This window comes from Trachypithecus francoisi, unplaced genomic scaffold, assembly GCF_009764315.1.
Source record: "Trachypithecus francoisi isolate TF-2019V2 unplaced genomic scaffold, Tfra_2.0 Lachesis_group3, whole genome shotgun sequence".
Classification (NCBI taxonomy): domain Eukaryota; kingdom Metazoa; phylum Chordata; class Mammalia; order Primates; family Cercopithecidae; genus Trachypithecus; species Trachypithecus francoisi.
The window spans coordinates 7,315,487-7,336,010 of NW_022681468.1; the positions used below are offsets into that span (position 1 = coordinate 7,315,487).

The following is a 20,524-nucleotide window of genomic DNA, read 5'->3' on the forward strand; positions in this document are numbered from 1 at the left end:
GGACCCGTGGGCAAGAACCAGCTCTACTACTTTTGCACAGTGTGCCCCTCCGCAGATTACTGAACCTTCTGAAACGCAGTGTTCTTCTCGGTAAACGTAGATAATAACTGTCTCAGGGAATGAGCCAAGGACTTTGTGACATGTGGTGTGTGAGGGTGCTTCACGGGCTGTTAGCCCAGCTGAGTCCAGCATGCCTCTCGGTGACCCGGCCTTCAGAGCTCTCTGTCCCTCACTGCAATGGCTTGCCTTCCTTTTTGGTGATTCAGTGAACAGTGCTTCTGATTTTTTTTCTTTTTTAGACAAAGTCTTGCTCTCTTGCCCAGGCTGGAGTGCCATGGCACTATTGTGGCTCATTGCAGCCTTGACCTCCTGGGCTCAAGTGATTTTCCCACTTCATTCTCCTGGGTAGCTGGGACTACAGGCCTATGTCACCACGCCCAGCTAATTTTTTTGTAGAGATGAGGTTTTGCCATGTTGCCCAGGCTGGTCTTGAACTCTTGGGCTCAAAACATCCTCTCACCTCTGCCTACCAAAGTGCCGGGATTACAGGCGTGAGCCACTGCACCAGGCTCTGTATCTGATTTTTACATGCTGTAGTTTGAGAGTTCTTAGCTTAAGGAAAGGGAATTTCTATTAAGTGCCTGTACTTGTTTTAGCAAGTTAGTGTGATTTGGTAACTTTTTAAAATTATGAATTTGAATTGGTGCAGTTAGTGCCTCAGCTGTAGCTGTGGTCACTCCATTGCCCTTTTTCCGTGTTTAGATTATGTGGCAGGCTAAACCCCAAGTAAAAATGCAGCTTTCCCTTCGAGACAGAAAGCAGGCCGCAGCCAAGTTGGAGTCAGGTCCCTCCCGAGTGCCCCCCCCTGGATCCTATGGGCCAGTGGAGCGTGGCTGTCCTTAGCATTCCTCGCCGAGCTCCCCTGCCTCTGGCAGCTTGAGGACAGGTTCACTGCTGCTTCACCTCTGAGGCCTGTTCCAGGCCTCAGTCAGTGCTTGTTGTTGGAGAATAAAGTAAGACTGGCTACCCTTCATAGTTAAGACTCAGCACATATCTAGTTATTGTTAGTTATTTGCCACATATGCTCTTTTAATAGAGAGCAAAGAGGCCCCAGAGGTTAAGCAGGAGTGTGGGAAGGGGCTGTCTGAACCAATGCAGTTGTATGAAAAGAAAGAGCTGCTAATAGGCGGGGTGCCCAGTGTGCAGCCTTCCAAACTCACACCTCAGTCTCGGGTATTGGTCTTTTGGTTCTGGCCCCACAGTGGAATCTTAACTTCTTTTTTAGCAGTGACTGTGCCATCTCATTTTGCAACTCCCCCAGACTGCTGAATATAGTGCCATACACATGGATGTGAAATGTTTGTCGACTAATTGTCCTTATGTCCAATTTCACTGGTTCCCTTAGGGAATCAGTGTTATGGGGTTTAACTAAAAAGAAAGGTTGACTTTTACTATTAACTTCTTTTTGCCATATAGAAGAGTTTTGGGGGAATAGTTTGCATTTTAGCTTAGCTTTTTATCATAGGTTTTCCTGTTAGTAAGTATATTCTAAAAAGAGTTAACTAAGAATAAGGTGGATGTGAGCTAGGTGCCTGCTCAGTGCTCTCTCTTGGGTACGTTAAGTGGGGGATGTTTTTATGATTCCCCAGGATTTGTCTGCTTTGAGAAGTGTAGCTGCCTTGTACTTCTCACATTCATTATCGTGGCTGTCATATGTCTGTCTTTTAAAAATAAACCAACCCCAAACAGCAACAACAAAGTCCAAATCCTCTTTCTTCTGCAGACTAGTAGGTTAAGTTGAAAGAGGAAAGTGTTTCAGTACCATGCCTCTTATGTTACAGAATGCAGCAGTCCTGCGCCTGGCCCAGGAAAAGAGTGGGAAGAGTATGTGCAGATCCGGACTCTAGTTGAGAAAATACGGAAAAAGCAGAAAGGTAAAATTGCTAGAATGATAACTGTGTTTTAATAATGTCATGTAGAAACTTGATTAGGTCAGAGGGCTGACGAGTAGTGAAGGTCTCAGCATCACTGGTGTCATTCTGAAAGGTCTTGTAGTGGGGCTTGCAGACCGGAAGAGAGGGCAGTTAGCGAGATTTCTGCCCTTTCAGAGATGCTGTTACCTGCTTCGGAAAGGGTGAGAATGTTGAGCTTTAGGAGAATAAAATGTATCTGGGGGCTAAAATGACACAATTTTATTTATATACTTATATTTTATAAAGTATTTAAATCTGGTTTTTATACTGTTATTTCCTTTTGAGTTTCAGGACAGTGCATATAGTGTATATGGTCAACACACAAATAAATGCTGATTGGTTAATGCATTAGCAAGGTTTGTGATGAATTCACACACATCTCAGTTAAATAAGAGGTGTGGTCATATTCCTTAAGCTGTGTTTTTACAGGATGTATGCAGTCGCCATTGTAATGATTCTCATCCAGGCTGCCATGGGGCTAAGTGTGAGTTTGAAAAAGCTCGTTCAGTATACCTATTGTTTTTGTTCTGTAAAGCACAAAAAGTAAAGATTATTATGCAGGACCACATGGAAGGTAGAAGCAGAAAACATCCTGAGGAGCACGCATTGGAATGTGGGGCCATCTTCTGAGACTCCCTTTCTTATTGTCATGAAGGGCATCAGGAGAGGGTTTGTTTTTTATTTGCTGTCTTAAGTAGTGGTTTTATTGCTCTTCCATACACACCTCTAAACATGTAGTCTTCAGCTTAGATGGTCTCAAACTCCAAAGTGGTGAGTTCATAATGGGTGTGTTCAAACAGGTTCCTTCATAATGGATTTATTTGCACTAAATAGGAGTCGGTGCTAATCCTTTGTCACCAAGTGGGTAGAGCCTTAGTTTCTCTTCTGCATAGATACTGTTTACTGCACCTGACACTGAGGGCAGAGCATTATGCCAGTTCTCAGGGAGTGAATAGTAAGTTCCGTCTTCAAATAGTCCTCATTCTGGTCGTTTTCGCCATTCAGCAGGTATCTTTGCATATCCAGCATGCCTTCTTCACATATCAGGTTGACTGTTAATTATGCTGTGGTAAGATGGCCACAGGCACCTGAGCTATGTGCCACACCCAGCTTCCTCATAGTAAAGTTCCTGTTCCTCTCCTTTTATTCATCCAAATGGAATGGCTTTTTCTATGCATGTCTTTTCATCTTTTTGACTATGTCAGACATGCTGAGAAGTTCAGAAATTAATATAACAGATGCCCGGGAATCTGCTACCCCAGCTGAGCATGTGTCAAAGTAGTATTCACATTGTCCTTTCTTTTATTCTCACCCACTGGTCAGCTTTCCTTTCCCTTCCTCGGCCTTTGGTTTTGTTTCTGTATTTGTTTTTAAGAAAACATCCCAGATACAGCCAAAGCCTCCCATTTTCATCCCCTTCTATTCCCTCCCTGCTTGCGGGGTGTTCATCTTCACTGTGAATGTTTTCTATTTCATAAATAACCCCATAAAAATATATGGTTGTAATTGCTGTTTGAAAAATTTACATAAATGGTGTCATGCTACGTGATTTTTAAAAAACCACCGTGGTACATTTAGTGTTATACTTACGTTGATACACATAGCTCTAGCTCATTTAAATTGCCTTACAGCCTTCTGGCTTACAGCTCTGCAGTTTTGTGTTCTTAGAATCAGGACTGTGGGGTTCATCCTTTCCCATGTCTCCTTGTGCACTTATGTGAGTTACTCATTTTTGTTTTAATGGAAATTTTGTGAAAGCACACGTGAATATGAGAGATGGCATGTTGGACTTTTAAGGAGAAAACTACTTTATAAATCATAGTAATGGTAATAGAAGCTGTCTCCCCTTTGCCATCATATTACCTAATAGTACCTAACAGTCAATATTTATATTACCTAGTGTCAGTATATATTTCACTGTAATTGACAGGGAGTTTAGGATTTTAATTCTTCTTCCCTGTCATCACTTAAGGTATGTACTGTGACCATGTGGTGGTTAGTTTTGATTTCAAGATTGGCGTGTTAAGACTATTTCCAGTGTTAGTTATGGCCTGTTTTTATTTTCTGAGAGACGTGTGAATGATATGTGTCCTAAAAGTAGCTCTTGTTTTCTAAAACGTGGATTAATATAGGTCTGTCCGTTACTTTTGATGGAAAAAGAGAAGATTACTTTCCTGATCTAATGAAATGGGCCTCTGAAAATGGGGCTTCTGTCGAGGGTTTTGAAATGGTTAACTTCAAAGAAGAGGGCTTTGGTTTGAGAGCAACAAGAGATATCAAGGTGAGTTTATAAAATGTTGGTCTGAGGGGGTCTATGTGTGTTTGAACTGTTGTGCTGCAGAGGGTGCAGGGTGAGGAGGTAGACGTGTGGTGGGGGAGTTCTAGTTCTGAGCCTGTGGGCAGATAGGCAGCCTGCAAGGACCTCAGGCTCATGTTCTAAGCAACTCCTCCCACCTTATCCCTCCGGGGAGCCAAGCTGCTCACCAGTGACTGGGGCAAGTCAGTTCACATTTCTGAGCCTCTGTTAGGAGACCATAGAACATGCCTCACAGGATTTTGAGATTTACCTAAAGACAAGGAGGTGGACTCATGGTTTTTTATTTTGTGACTTACTGGAGGTGAGTGGGTGGAGGACTGGTGGTGTGGGGATGCCTACCAGTGTCTGGAATGGATGCCTGTGAGGTTGAAGGTACTAGGAGCTCACTGAAATGGCAACACCAGTGGCAATAGGGAGAGAAGAGAGAAACAGCCACCTGCTAAGGAAGAAGGGCTTTTTCTCCCCTCTTTGTTCTTGGTTCTTCTTTCCACATGAAGGGAGCAGCAGTCATTGGCCATGCCTGGCCTTTCCTCACCCTTCACTCATGCCTCTTGTAAGAGGAGGCACTCCTTCATCTGTTTGGGAGAAGGAACTGGACTTGGCCTTTTTCTCGATGGGAGCTGGTTGCCCGTATGCATTCATTCCACTCTGCTCTCCGCCCTGGAAGCTTTGCAGGGGCAGGCCACACGTGGGGAGGGCGGTGGGGATCCGGCTCTGCCTGTAACTAGGTGGGGGAGTCTGTCTAATTCTGGGATTCAGGAGGTGATATTTTGGGTGACCATCTGTTGTATTCTCTCTCTCTCAGTTGCTTCAGAACTTGAGTGGAGGAAAGGGTGTTATTTGGCCCCCTCAAAGCTCCAGCAACATTTTTGGCTAAGTTGTAGTTAACCTTTCATTGATAGATCGGTAAATCACATGCTGGTATATTAGATACCTGTTAAATGTCTGCTGTGTGAATGGTAGTATCTTGCTTCCGAAAAAAAAAACAGTCTCTTTCTTCATGATGCCTATAATCTGTATAGTAAGATACAAGACAAATAACTTAATAGTTGACATTGGTGAAGGCAAGGTGCCACATGTTCTTCTCTTGTATCAGATTCAAGGCAGCATTTGTGTGGATACTGCCCAGAAGATCTGAGCTGTGGACTTTCCTCACTGTGTGCTTTTGTGGGGAAACGAGGGTTGGGGAGGAGGTCTTAAACAACAGACGTTTATTTCTCACAATTTGGAGGCTGGATGTCCAAGATCTCAAGGTGCTGGCATGGTTTCTCTAGGTGAGGGCATTCTTGGTTTGCAGACAGCTGCCCGCTTGCTGTCTCCTCACATGTTGGAGCACCATGTGCCTGTTTTATGCGGTGTAGATACACAGGACACAGCAAAAGGAAGCGTCCTGTGTTGCCAGAAAATGAGAAAAAGCTTTGGGAAACAAATTTGTAAACCAATGTGTCTTCTGGGCATGTGATTTCACTAGTAACTGTTGTGCTTTAAAGATAAGTATGTAGAGGAAGGAATGTTACTCTGGCTTTAAAACTCAGTAGTAGTAGTAATTCATGTCGACAAATTAGGGTTTTTGTTGGAGGCAGGAATTTTGTTTTGGTCTGGTTTTAGAACTTAGAAGTACAGCAAAGAATAAAATAAACACCTTTGTGCTCTACTCCAAGTGTTATATTTGCTTCAAGTAAAGTTGAAAGTCCCTTCTTTGATTATTTGCTCGTCAGTATATGTAGTTTTTAGTTTTTTTATTGGAAACAGGATTTTAAGCTATCCTTTACTCATTTAACTATAAGATAAATGGTTACATTTTAAAATATATTTGAATATTTATTTGAAGTGCTGATATGCAGCCTTAAGTTGTACTTCATGTGTGATTGGATTTCTGACCGTAGGTATAGTTGAAGACTGTACCATGTTTTGATGATTCTCCTATTATTTTTTTCCCTAGGCAGAAGAATTGTTTTTATGGGTTCCACGAAAATTACTAATGACTGTTGAATCTGCTAAAAATTCAGTGTTGGGTGAGAATAATTTCTGACTGTTCAAGGCAAAATACAAATGACAATATATAAAATTCCATTTTGTGGCACTAAGGATCATACTTGGTTTTTCTCGACTGGTGAAATAGTCCCTCAAATATGCATTAAGTGTTTTTCATTTAATGTTATAAAAAAGATGCACATGACCTTTATTGTTACTATTATTATTATTATTATTATTTATTTATTTTTTTGAGATAGGGTCTCGCTTTGTCACCTAGGCCGGAGTACAGTGGCACCATCATAGCTCACTACAGCCTTGATCTCCCAGGCTCAAATGATTCTCCCACAGGTGTGCACCACTACACCTGGCTAATAAATATATATGTATTTTGTTTTTCTTTGTAGAGACAGGGTTTTGCTGTATTGCCCAGGCTGGTCTCAAACTCCTGAGCTCAAGCAGCCCTCCCACCTTGACCTCCCAAAGTGCTAGGATTACAGGTGTGAGCCACTGTGCCCAGCCTGTACCTGACTTTCAATGTTACAAGACCTTTTAGTTTTCCTGTAATTTGTAAATGTTTATTTAAATGAAGTTTTTAAGAAGTTTGTGGAACTTACGCTGTTAACTTCTGGGTTAATTCAGGGCCCTTATATTCTCAAGACCGAATCCTTCAAGCCATGGGAAACATCGCACTGGCCTTTCATTTGCTGTGTGAACGAGCCAACCCTAACTCCTTCTGGCAGCCCTACATTCAGACTCTCCCTAGTGAATATGACACACCTCTCTACTTCGAAGAAGATGAAGTTCGTTATCTTCAGTCCACACAAGCTGTACATGATGTCTTCAGCCAGTATAAAAACACAGCTCGACAGTACGCCTACTTCTATAAAGTCATCCAGGTGAGCAGCTGTTTGCTGTTTACATATATATTTCACAGAGTGGGGAGGAAAGAGGACTTGACTCCATAAATATTCCATTTGACGTCTTATTAAGAATACTTAAACATTTTGCTTTTTAAATTGAAAATATAAAATATATTTCATTGTTTCTGTTTTTACAGAAATATCAGTGAAATACAGTTATATATATATATCTGATTTCATCACTGTCCAGTGTTAATACAAGCAGTTGTTCCTGAGTTATTGAAATCACTACGTTTTTTGGTAAACAAAAGATCACAATGAAATTTTAAAAGCCATAAAGCATATCTGATGCAAAAAGTTACTCTGTTTATAAACTTTTCAAGAAAATGAGTGTTAATTTTTTTCTAGATAAGTATAAAATATTGACGGTTAATTTAGCAAATTTCAACGTTTACATTTTTCAGAGTGTACTGTGTATTAATTTTAATTTGTTCTCAGTAAAAGTTTCTCATAGAAATCTCTATAAGGCTCCAAGTATTTGAATTACCTGTAATGACACCTTTCTGTATTTTGGCCACTGTTGTCTTTCATTTGCAGTTGATCAGCAGTCAGAAGGAACAGGGCCAGTGCCACAGTCCCCTCAGGACTGAGAGGCGGCATGGCTCCTTCTCCTGACTCCGCACAGTCTAAGTCACTGACGAGTCAGCTCCTGGGCTGCTCTTCTTGAGATAGGACAAGTGGACAGGTGAACTATTTGCTCACTCTCCTTTTTGGGCAGTGTGACAGCCTGAATTAGGGTTGATTTGCTTGTTCCTTAAATGGTCTATCCTTGCTATGTTTTATTTGCAAGAAGTGGTAACCTCATTTCATTGCTACAGGTGATACTGTTTTCCACTTCTTATTTTCACTTTGTAGCGTGCTTACTGCATAAAATTTTACACTCAGTTACATCTTCTCCTCCACTGAACACTTCACATATGTCAAAAATTATACACGACTATTGTCTTCAAGTAGAAATCAATCCTTTTGTTTTTCTAAACCTTGAACTTCAGGAAGTCATTAGGAATGTTTGTACAGTATATATATAGCTTTTATTTCAAGTTGGCTTAATTCAAAAACTATTGATGAAGCCAAATCAAAACTTTGCTTCTTCATATAGTGTGCACCTACAGTCCCTCAGTCTAAGGTCAGTTTAGCTCTTCATGACCTGGAAGGGTTATACTTTTATTCTTAGTTCTCAATGGTGTATCTTTCATGACTAAAGATTAAGCTGACTTTAGGAGGTCTAAGTATTTGCCATTTTCTCTTGCTGGACAATGAACTACAAGCTGGGTCTTTTCACTAATGTGCCTCTAGTTTGCAAATGCTGGTAGCCTGCTCTGTGAGGTCGCTCTTCTCTTAGCAAGTTGGAGGGTCTAGGATGATGGCAGGTCTTCTGATAACCGGCTTGGCGTGAATGAGCTTTGGATGTTTCATTGTATTCACTGGTCTGTTTACTTCAGTATTAACTAAGTAGTGCAGCTTTGCTTCAAAATTTGATGAGATTTTCAATGGTTGTGAGTCACTAAAATACTCTCTTCATATAGATGGAGCCATTTTTTTGTCAATTTGTTTAAGAACCAGGTCTCTTCGTAACCGCCTGAAATAAACTGCCTTAGATGCTGAGATGCTAAGGGGATTAAATTATACCACCTTCTATGTAGTAAACGGTGTCATTGTAAACATCTCAGGAATTAGAGAACATTCTAAAAGTAAGCTCTTAATTAAGAAGTTTTCTCAAGAGTAATAGAATTCCTACATGACTAATAAGAACAATTTGTGTAATTTATGATGAGTACAAATATCCTTTTTAAAAACAACAGCATTCTTAGAGCACTAATCTTTTTAAAGAAATTATTCCTCTTTATTGAAAAATTTAGTCAACCACTATCAAACATGGAACATTCAAATGTGAAATTAACCAGGTAATCAAATGTCTGCACAGTTGATTTTTTTTTCCCACAATTAAGTCAATCTGAATATTTGAAAAAAGTATCAGGATTTAGAAATCAAACTGGTTACTTTTCTGTCAGAAGTATGAAACTGAGGAGAGCAAAATGTGTCTGGTCACATATATAAGTTCTTTTATTTTATATCGGACTTTTTTTTCCTTTTGTGACACAGGGTCTCGCTGTCACCCAGGCTGGAGTGTAGTGGCATGATGATGGCTCACTGCAGCCTTGACCTCCAGGCTCAAGCGATCCTCCCACCTCAGCCTCCCCAGTAGCTGGGATTACAGGCATGTGCCACCACGCCTGGCTAATTTTTTGTATTTTTTGTAGAGATGAGGTTTCGCCATGTTGGTGAGGCTGGTCTCAAACTCCTGGAGTCAAGTGATCCCCCTGCCTTATCCTCCCACAGTGCTGGGATTGCAGGCATGAACCACCTTGCTCAGCCTGGAGACATTTTTTTATTGTTGAATTGGGAGTGTGGGGTGCCACTGGCATCTAGGTTAGAGTTGCTGCTGCAATTCTACATATAGGACAGCCCCCTCTACAAGGCATTTTCCAGCCCCAAATGTTAGAAGTGCTGAGGCTGAGAAACCCTGCTTTGTATTTGTATACACAACAAAGCACCTCAGATACGTATGATTGAGAAAATCACAGTCCTTCCCGCCTAATGATTGGAAGCCTGAGGCCTGCCGACACTGGTTGTGAGTGACTTTCATCATTTTCTCAGAATGTCTTCTCCTTAGCTAATTCCAGATCCCTTCCTGGGTGTAACTGCATGCTGTGGTGAGGAGAAGGTATTTTAGAGCATTTTTTGGTCACTGGCATTTAACACATACCCCTTCTTTTTAAGAACCTACAAATAAAAGACCAGGTTTAGAGATACTTGACTTATTAAGGATACAAATACAGGGGAGAACAAACACTGAAAAAATGTAAACCTAAGATTCAGGTTATAAAATCATGCGGATTTGGAGTAAGGAGCTGAGTTGAGATCCTTGGCATTGCATGTTGCAAATGAAATATGCATGATGGGGTGGAGTCAGTTCTCTGTGTTAGCTGGGGGACTTCACAGGAAGGAGCATTTGAGTGATGGGAGGGAAGGAATGCTGGCCCCTGGACTGGGCAGTCCTGACTGAGTGTAGTTAGGAAGAGTTAAAACAGCTACATCCACTGGCCAAGTGAGAGACGCTGTGGCTGCGTGGAAAGAGCACATACTTTGTAGTAAGACAAACCTGCATTCTATAGCTCATTTGCTGTTTACATATAATTTGAAATTAAATATAATTTGGAATTAGTTGCTTTACTTCTGAGTTTGTTTCCCAATCTGTAAGATAAAAATATGAAGACCTGTTTTTTCCTGTGACCATTGTTAGCCCAAGTTGGATTGTTTATCAAAGCAACTAGCCTGCTGCCAGGCTAGTTGTTGTTAGGAGTCATTTTCCTCTGGGAAACCGTGGAAATGGTGGAATGAAGCTCCCTCGGCAAGTACAGTGTGATAATTGAGAGGGTGGGTTCTGGAGCCAGCCTGCTAGGGCTGAAATCCCTGCAGCACCACTTAGAACTGTGCCATTTTGGGCCGGTCTCTGTGCCTTCCTTCCCGTATCTGTAAAGGGGGCTAGTGGAGTGTCTGATTCCCAGGGTTGCTGAGGGAGCAAAGTGAGTTGATCCGTGGTGAGGCCTTTAGTACTGTGCCTAGCACACAGTGCTCATTGTAGAAATGCTCTGTTTATGCTATTTCCATTTTGCGTTTGACCCTCAGGCCATGTTATTTGGTTTTGTTTTGTTTTAAATCACTTCTCCTTCTGTCCCTACAGTATCTTATGTTAGTATTTCTTAGTGTTTTCTACTAAAACAAAACTCCTGGTGGCCAAAGATAACATTCCTGCAAGTCTAGGGGCTAAACCCATAGTGACTCATCACAAGCTCAAAGTTGCTGTCAAGCCTGGGCAACCCATCTCTACAAAAAATTAGCCAGGTGTGGTGGCATGCACCTGTAGTCCCAGCTACTTGGGAGGCTGAAGTGGGAGGTTGGCTTGAGCCTTAGAGGTCAAGGCTGCAGTGAGCTATGGTCACACTACTGCATTCCAGCTTGGGCAACAGAGCAAGATCCTGTCTAAAAAAAAAAATTGCTTCCAAGATTCATGTTTTTGTTACTGGTTTTTGGACTCGTGTTTTTAAATCTTAAAAATTCATGCAAATGGTAATGTTTGCTATTTTTAAAACCATGTTAAGTGACTTACCATCAAGTCAGATGGATATTGCAGGAAAACAACCCTGCTTTCTCTTAAGACCTCGGGTTGTCTCACGCTCCAGTGTGAGAAGTGCAGCCTTTACCTGTAGTAAGTGCCATTAAGCTGACCCGTGGGCAGTTCAGATGTGATTTTTTTTCAGAAGAAGAAAATGTAACGGTCATTTAACATGGGTAAAACTATGCAGCTGAAGGGATCATTACATATTGAAAATACGTAATAATGAGCTTTTGTGTGTGTGTGTGTGTGTTTTTGAGATGGAGACTTGCTCTATCACCTAGTCTGGAGTGCGGTGGCGTGATCTCAGCTCACTGCAACCTCCGCCTCCTGGGTTCAAGCGATTCTCCTGCCTCAGCCTCTTGAGTAGCTGGGATAACAAGTGCCCGCCACCACGCCTAGCTAATATTTTATATTTTTAGTAGAGACGGGGCTTCACCATGTTGGCCAGGCTGGTCTTGAACTCCTGATCTCTGGTGATCTGCCCACCTTGGCCTCCCAAAGTGCTGAGATTATGGGCATGAGCCACTGCGCCCGGCCAATAATGAGCTTTTGTAGAAAATTTCTTAATGATTTAAAATAAGTTCCTGTTGGAATAGGAGCTGTAGGCGGCCTGGAATGAGGTGCACTGCTGTGACAATTAGGAAGGAATAGGCTGTGGGCTAAGAGCTTTTGAATGAGGGTTCATGACAAAGGAAAACAGACTTAAGCAAAAGTTATCTTTTTAAAAAATTGTCTTTTGAGTCTAGTTGTTTTTCATCTCTTCTAAAAGTCTTAAGTAATAAATTGGAGTGAACACAAATGCGAACATTTCATTGCTATTGTTTTATAAGAGTATCATATTTTCTCATCTCAGTACCAAACCATCTATCTTTCCCATGCTTTTCAAGGATCAGACGTTAGGCCTTTGCTCCTTTTAGTAGGTCACCTCGTCAGTGCATTGTCACTCAGGGAGAGAGAGAGGATTATTACATCAGTTCCCAGTTCATAGTCCATTACTGTGACCTGCTCTCAGTTTTTTCTGTTTCTGGCATTGAGGCTGTTAACCTTTTCCAAGATCATGGGGACCCTCTCCCCAGAGAAATGGACATGTGTACTATATCACAAACATTTGTAGATAATTTGGTGGAGTGCTCTGATTTCAAGAAACTCATTTTCAGTTTTTATCTGTGATTTCCCATTTAAAATAATTTTCTTGGGGGCCTGTACCGAGCTCTGCATCTGAACTGAAACCTATTTTTTTTTTTTTTCCCCAATCTACCCGCTGGCTTGGAGGTCTACAGGCCATGGCTTGCAGCCCCTGTCTCTGGGTACTTTGGGAGTGACAGCAAGCACGATTCAGTTCTGTGCATCCCCGGTGGTGATCCTGGTGATCCTGATTTTTGGGAAAGGAGCATGGAGAAGTAATAATAGTCCATTCAATCTTACAACTTGCTTCAGGCTTTTAGGGTTTTTAATTCCAAAAGCACCAGTACTAACTTCTAGTATTTATACATTTTTTCACGTAGATTTCTCCGTATTGCATTTTTTATTTATTGTTTTTCTCTCTTTGGTGGTGGTGGCCTAAAAACTAGAAAAATAATTTCCTGTGCTGTGTCCTCCCAGCAGATTTCCTTGATCCAGGGCCTTTTAGTGTGGGCACTTAGTTCAGATCACCTTCTGTCTTTAACTTGCTTTTATAGTTTCCTTAAAACAAAGTCTTGGGCCGGACACAGTGGCTTACGCCTGTAATCCCAGCACTCTGGGAGGCCGAGGCGGGCAGATCATGAGGTCAAGAGTTTGAGACCAGCCTGGCCAACATGGTGAAACCTCATCTCTACTAAGAATACAAAAATTGGCCGGGCGTGGTGGCGTGTGACTGTAATCCCAGTTACTCGTGAGGCTGAGGCAGGAGAATTGCTGAACCCAAGAGGCAGAGAGAGGTTACAGTGAGCAGAGATCGTGCCACTGCACTCCAGCCTGGGCAACAGAGCAAGACCCCGTTTTGGGAAAAACAAACAAACAAAAAAAAGTCTTTCTGGGCCCCTGCTCTTCCTCATTTGTATGGTAGGGGCTTGGGCTTTATGAATTTTGAGGAGTCCTTCCAGTTTTTACATTGTAAAATGTAAAACACCTGTATGAACACCCGAAGTCTACATACAGTATATGTATCTTCTTGACATCTCCTTCATGAGATGTGTGACACACACTGTATGTAGTCTTCAGGTGTTCGACAGATGACAGTGTGTAACCAGAAGCGTCAAGCTCTAGGAATTTTGAGGGCATTCCTTGTATTAAGATACAGCACCTGGGCAGGTGCGGTGGCTCACTCCTGTCATCCCAGCACTTTGGGAGTCTGAGGTGGGAGGATGGCTTGAGCTCAGGAGATCGAGATCAGTCTGGGCAACATGGCAAAATCCCATCTCTACTAAAAATACAAAAACTAGGTAGGCATGGTGGCGCACGCCTATAGTTCCAGCTACTTGGGAGGCTGAGGCAGGAGAATCGCTTGGACACAGGAAGTTGAGGCTGCAGTGAGCCGTGATCACACCACTGTACTTCAGCCTGGGTGGCAGAGCGAGACCCTGTCTCAAAAAAAAGAAAAAAAGAAAAAAGATAGAGCACCTGCTGGTGAAACATCATGCTGCAGCTTGATGGTTGAGGAATGTCTACACCCAAACTCCAGAAGCTAAGTTTAGAAATTGTGGCTGAGCCAAAGGCTAGAAGAGGCTTGTATGAAATGGAGCTAAAATTTATGTCAGTTTGTGAAACAGAGGCCAGGGAAGAAGAGAGGACTCATGGTGGAAGGCTGAACTTGGCATTTAAAACTGTTGCAACTTTAACCCTATAAAAATACTAGCAGATCAGAACATACCAAAGTTCAGCTCTAAGTTCAGACTTTACATGGAAATGGATGACCAGTTTGTGATAGAAATAAACGGAAAAGCAGGGTTTGGCTTAAACCCTATTTTGAAGTACTATAATTGTGTGAAAGCAAACTATATCCTATCCGATTTTACTTACCTTAACGTAGTTGAATGATTAGCTCAGATGTTTTTCATCTATGCTAATGAAAAATTAATAGACCCTGTGAATGAACTGTTTAATTGATAATCAGTACCATGTGATGGACCCGGCGCTGTGACATAGGGTGCCAGCTTGTCTGAAGATTAGCTTATCTTAGAGACATGTACATTTTTCTATGTTGTGGAGATTGAATGTATTGCTTTTTAAGTAAATACAAGCATACAGGGTTTAACAGAATAGAAGCATATCTATTAAATTGATTACTACTATTTTTCAGTTGATCTCATCACTTAAGTGATTTGTCACACCTTACTTGGATTTCTTCTTTTGTGTTGATCCAACCATTTGAGAGGTGCAGGGGAAGGTATGGAGATGGAGAAACTCATATGTGTATCAACTGCCATGAATTTTGTTTCAAGGCAAGCATCATTGCAGCAGCCTCCTCGTTTTCCTGCCTTATGCTTCAGGATGGAGTAAGGCAATTTCAAGTTGGCCATCTTCCTCGAATAGGCAACTCCTACCTAGCCAGGGCTGAGTGGCAGAAGAGACAACCAGCCATGTTCACAACTTACTGTTGCTGCAGCCTGCCTCTGAAAACAGGGCCCGCCAAGAGACAGAGGAAGATGTCACTTTTGGTTCTTGGCATCCTGTGGCAGTTGTGGCTAAATACAAACGTTTCCCGCTGTTCTACTTGTCTCTGACAGAGCTACACAAGAATAGCACAAGATGTGAATTTCCAGAGATGTATTTAGCCTATGTTTTCATAAAGCTCTCATCTACATTTAGAAATCTGATAATACATGAGGCCTTCAGGAATGTGTACCAAATTAGAGTGAAAACCTCTGGGCATCAGCTGAAAGATCCTAAGGCCCTGAAATTCACGGAAAGGGTTTAGACACTCAGTAGCATACGCTGTATATAGCTGTGTGTCCTTTAGCACTGTAAGGGAAAATACACATATGCTTTATATAACTTTGACTCCTCTGGTGGCAGAGGTTGTGTACAGGAGTGTCCCAGTTTATGCACGGATTATATTCCAAATGGTCACTCTGACTTGGCATGGGGCTCCTCTCCCTTTTCAGCTTCTTCCATTCTGTTGGTTCCTCTTAAGTGTGAGGTATCACACCAGGGATGGGGACTAGTATTTCTGGGGATATGAAGTTTGTTTGTTTTTTAACTTTTTATTTTGAAATAATTCTAGACTTACCAAACAGTTGCAAAATTTGTGCACAGTTCTTCTATATACACTTCACCTAGCTTCACTTAAAGTTAACATCTTACACAACCTTCAGTTTAATGATTTGAACCAGGAAGTCAACCTTGGTACAGTACTATTAACTAATCTGCAGACCTTGTTTGAATTTCATCAGTTGTCCTGGCACTCATGCCCTTTTTTCCTTTCCAGAATCCCGTATTGCATTTAGTTGTCGAATCTTCTCAAATCACTTCCAGCCTGGGATGGTTCCTTGGTCTCTCCTTGTCTTTCATGACCCTGACACTTGAGAAGAGTACTGCTGACCTGGCTGGTTACTTTGTAGAGGTCCCTCAACATGCATTTGCCGGGTATTTTATCATGTGTAGACTGAAATTATGCATTTTGGGCAAGAATACCATGGAAGTAAAGTGTGTCTTCCTTAGGGAATACATGAATCAATATGTCTTTTTGGGTTTTCTATCAGAAGTTACTATTTTTCTCTTATAATTAGTGAATACCTTATAGAAAGATACTTTGAGACTGTGCAAATGTCCTGTTTCTCACCATCCTTTCATCCACTGGTTTTTGTATCTATCATGATTTTTGTCTGTAATAGTTACTACTGTAGTGTTTGCCAAGCAGTGATTTTCTGTCTCTGTTATTTCTTCTACATGTAATCATTGGAATTTTACTAAAAGGAAGAGCCGTCTGTACCTTCTTCCACATTTATTATTCAGCTGTTCATATCAATATGGACTCATGGATATTTATTTTATTTGATAGACTGTGTAATCCATTACTATATATTTGATACAAAAATTGTTTTAGATGGCTCTTCGTGTAAAGATACCTGATTTCCTCGTCACTTATAATTTGAGAATATGTGTCTTGTGCAGTTTTTGCCATAAAGTTAAATGCATGAACGTACTTAATAAAAAATTGCTGAAATTGATGCATAACACAGCAGATCATTTATAAAGGTCACTTGGCCTTAGAATTCAAAGAGTAGCTGTGACCGCTGCTTCCTGCTTGCCATTTTCCTGACCTCAGTTTCACTTAAATGTTGCCCTAGAAGCAATCGTGTTCCATATGTGACATTTTTTGTTCTCAGCCAACTTCATGATAACATTGCATCTGCTAACTGAGGGGTATGAGCTACAAATTGAGGAGGGGCGGAATAGAGTCAAAGATGATGGTGAGGGCGCGAGGCAGCCAGTTTCATAGGCTGGAGGTGTTGGGGTTGATGAGCTGTAAATCTAGCTTTAATCCTTGCATTCTGTGGTCATGGGAACTGGGTAGATATTTTGGGGCATAGAAGGGAAAGAATGATGTCTGTTTTCAGGTGGTTCATCTGGATTGGCTAGAGAACTTTTCCAAGGGGTAGGTAGCGTTCTTCACAGTGTGCTCCTGGAACTGTTCTGTCGGAGTGGCTCTTTTCCACGTCGTAGGAAACCTGTGGCTATAGATGGAAGACACTGCGTGAGAAGGGGGCTGAAGCTGTGCTAAGAGCTGCAGACGACGCTTCTGCTACCGCCACTGCAATGAGTACAGTGGATTCAGTAAGAATGACTCTCCCTGGTGCAGCGTTGGCTCTCTTCTCAGGCTTTGATCCTTACCGTTACCGGGTGAGGGAGTTTGAGTCCTCATTTCTCAAATGGAGAATGGGAGAAGTTGAGCAGCCTGCAAGAGGCTTGTGGTACCTGCACCCTGGAACTGGACTCCGAGCAGGTCTGTTAGACCCAAAGCCTGTGCTCCTAGCCACAGGGGCTCACCAAACCACTGTCTTAGTCTTTAAGGTCGTACGTGGTCTTAATTTTGGGATAAAGAAATAGTCTAATTTTAAGGGCAGAGCACTCTTGTTTAAAATCGCCTCTCTTGCACTAGTGTTTCACAGAAAGCTGGGCATGGCCCTGCTGGCCGAGGACTCCGGGCCTGTCAGTCCAGCCTGTGAGCTTGCTGGCAGTCTCTTCCAGCTTCCTAAAGGAGATCGCTCCAGCTCTTTCGTTTTACTCTGTGTTGGGATTGAAAGATACTCATTCTTGGAGGAACTAATAAGCCTATTTGCTTTTTTTCCCCCAAGCTATGAGGAAGCTGGTTGTGCTCTATTTTTTCTCTTATTGTTATTTTTACCGATTCAACTTATTTAATGATACAAAGACTGAAAAAACTAGGACTTAGGACGTCAGTCCAGGCTTGCCTGTTCTCTGGAGAGTTGCTGGTGCCTTTATAAAGTTTGGTAGAGCCACTGGCTGTCTTGGTGAAATTCCCTGACCTGTGACCTTGCCTGTTCCTGATAGCTGACCTTGAGATTAATTTGTGTTCAGTGTGTAAGCACTGCCTTCATTGTGTGCTATTTAACGCTTCCAATTTTGTAAATTACTCATTCTAAACATGTATCTCGTTTTCATCATTTCCATAAATGAAAACTGTAGCTATGTCATTCAAAAAATCTTTGCTTTTAACTATGTTCTTGTTTTGTAAATGTTATAGATCACATGGAGACTTCACCTTCTGTGAGTTTAGTGTTCTTCATTTTTTCTGTTTTGTCCAGCTTTAGTTCCAGTGGCTTTTGGGGGACTGAAGAAATGAAATGGGCTGGGCACGGTGGCTCATGCCTGTAATCCAGGCACTTTGGGAGGCTGAGGTGGGTGGATCACCTGAGGTCGGGAGTTTGAGACCAGCCTGGCCAGCATGGTGAAACCCCGTCTCTACTAAAAAATACCAAATTAGCTGGGCGTGGTGGCATGCACCTGTAGTCCCAGCTATTTGGGAGGCTGAGACATATGAATTGCTTGAACACGGGAGGCAGAGGTTGCAGTGAGCCAAGATTGCACCACTGCACTCCAGCCTAGGCGACAGAGTGAGACTGTCTCAAAAAAAAAAAAAGAGAAAGAAATGAAATGCTTTTTCTCTGTCCTTGGGGTTCTGCCTGGGGTCTTCTCGGTGGTGTGTGTCCCTGCCTTGGAACCTGGGGCAGGGTGCCCCTAGAGTACACTGATGTGTCCACCTGAGGCGGGTGTGAGTTCCCAGGTCAGACCCCAGCATCTCCATCCTGCTCTGGGGACTGGCACCGCTTCTGCTCTGTCTTCCTCACTGACCCTTCTCACTGGAAGCCCTCCTGGTAAACCATGGCCTTCCTCCTCTTCTTCCTCTCTTTACCTGACTGCCGGCCTTGGCCCCTTTAGGAAAACTGTTGCTTTTGTCAATCAGTTTGGGAGGTGACGTCCAGCACAGTGATGCACGTTGTCTCCAGCCTCCCACCTTAACTGTGACGCAGGTGTTTGCATGGGAGTAGAGGCACCTGTAGGGACATGTAAAAAGACTTAAAGGGCAAACAGTTACCATGGAGTCCCAAGTGATGTAACTTGGGGCTGGCATCCTAACCAAGGAGGGTTAGGCAGTGCCCGCTATGGGCTGAGCACTGTAAGACTTTTCTTACTTTCTGTTCTTACATAAGGAGTTGTCTGGAATTGTACCTTCCTAGAATAATCTGAGACAGAATTAACCAAATTAGAAGAAACCGCCAATACCAGGTCTAGGCTGTCATTGATAGTTTAATTTGTATACCAAGAAGTCAGAATAGAGGCCAGAAATACAGGGCACACTCCTAAGACGGTGTTCGTTTGCACCTCCAAATGCACCTCTATCAGGGCTGAGGGCCCTGATAGAGGCTCCCATTACCCTCACCATCCCTCCAGAGCTGGGCATTGTCCCCATTTTATTAGCGAGGAAGCAGGTGTAGGAACAGGAAAGCTCTCCAGAGCCACTGATAAGCCCAGACAAGGCGGAAGCTCAGACCTGTCTGACCCTAGACACAGTTTTTCCTCCGTCTCCTCTGTCTCCACTGGTCTGTGCCGTTCTGTGATTCCTTCTCTCCCCAACTCCAGTCCCAACTTTGCTTGTACTGGGTCTTCACTACAAGTCTGATCAATAACAGCTTTGTGAAAATCCCTAGAAGTTTAAAAACAAAAGAAATTTCAAAAAATTCCTTTTTGAAACCTGCTTTAAAACAAAAGAAAATCTAAGATCTTCCCCTGAGTAGATTCTCTATCCTCTGGGACAGGATTTTTAGACCTTGTTTTTGTTTTGTTTTTCTTTTTTTCTTTTTTTTTTTTTTGAGACGGAGTCTGGCTCTGCCGCCCAGGCTGGAGCACAGTGGCCAGCTCTCAGCTCACTGCAAGCTCCGCCTCCCGGGTTCACGCCATTCTCCTGTCTCAGCCTCCCGAGTAGCTGGGACTACAGGCGCCCGCCTCGTCGCCCGGCTAGTTTTTTTTTTTTTTTGTATTTTTTAGTAGAGACGGGGTTTCACCGTATTAGCCAGGATGGTCTCGATCTCCTGACCTTGTGATCCGCCCGTCTCGGCCTCCCAAAGTGCTGGGATTACAGGCTTGAGCCACCGCGCCCGGCCTTTGTTTTGTTTTTCATCTGTATGATAGAAGAGGGAACCTGCTAATGTTTCTGAGGTTACCCTGAGTACCCTTATGAGAACACTTCCACATTACACACATTTATAATCACTCACATTCGTTGATATTGGTGTACCCACACTCTGGTGTCCCTGAAGAACTGTGCTGTTTTTGTAATTTCTTCTGCTCTAAATGGTTTAGACTGCAGCCATCCCGTGGCCACCCTTTGTAGCTATAATCTACTCTCAAGGAAGAAAACGGAGGTGAGAAAAGCACAAAAAGGAGGAAGGGGATAGAGGAACCTCCAGGACACCAGTTATTATTAATATATAACTTTGAGTCTGGGACCTCTCAGCAACCCAGTGTGGAAGCACAGTTGTGACTTTTCACCCCTGCTGCGTTTTAACGTCAAGTGGATAGTAGAGTGGCTTAGCTTTTGTTGAACTTGAGTGAATTGATAGTGAGTTGGTGAAATGATTGTCTTAACAGAAACGCTGTTGCTGATGGTCTTTGTAGACAGAGAGTGAGGGCATAGCATATTCTGTTGCCATTC

At 42.5% G+C, this 20,524-nt stretch overlaps 1 protein-coding gene across 2 annotated transcripts in view; it reads left to right on the plus strand.

Annotated features, from left to right (window-relative positions):
* The window catches only part of SETD3 (SET domain containing 3, actin histidine methyltransferase), an 85,994-nt gene that overhangs the window by 16,009 nt on the left and 49,461 nt on the right, over positions 1 to 20,524 (plus strand). For both annotated transcript variants that reach the window (XM_033191367.1, XM_033191368.1), the window contains exons 3-6: positions 1,842 to 1,934; positions 4,106 to 4,254; positions 6,233 to 6,305; positions 6,907 to 7,163. In XM_033191367.1, coding sequence (XP_033047258.1) covers positions 1,842 to 1,934; positions 4,106 to 4,254; positions 6,233 to 6,305; positions 6,907 to 7,163 — 572 coding nt within the window. The remainder of the gene's footprint in view (positions 1 to 1,841; positions 1,935 to 4,105; positions 4,255 to 6,232; positions 6,306 to 6,906; positions 7,164 to 20,524) is intronic.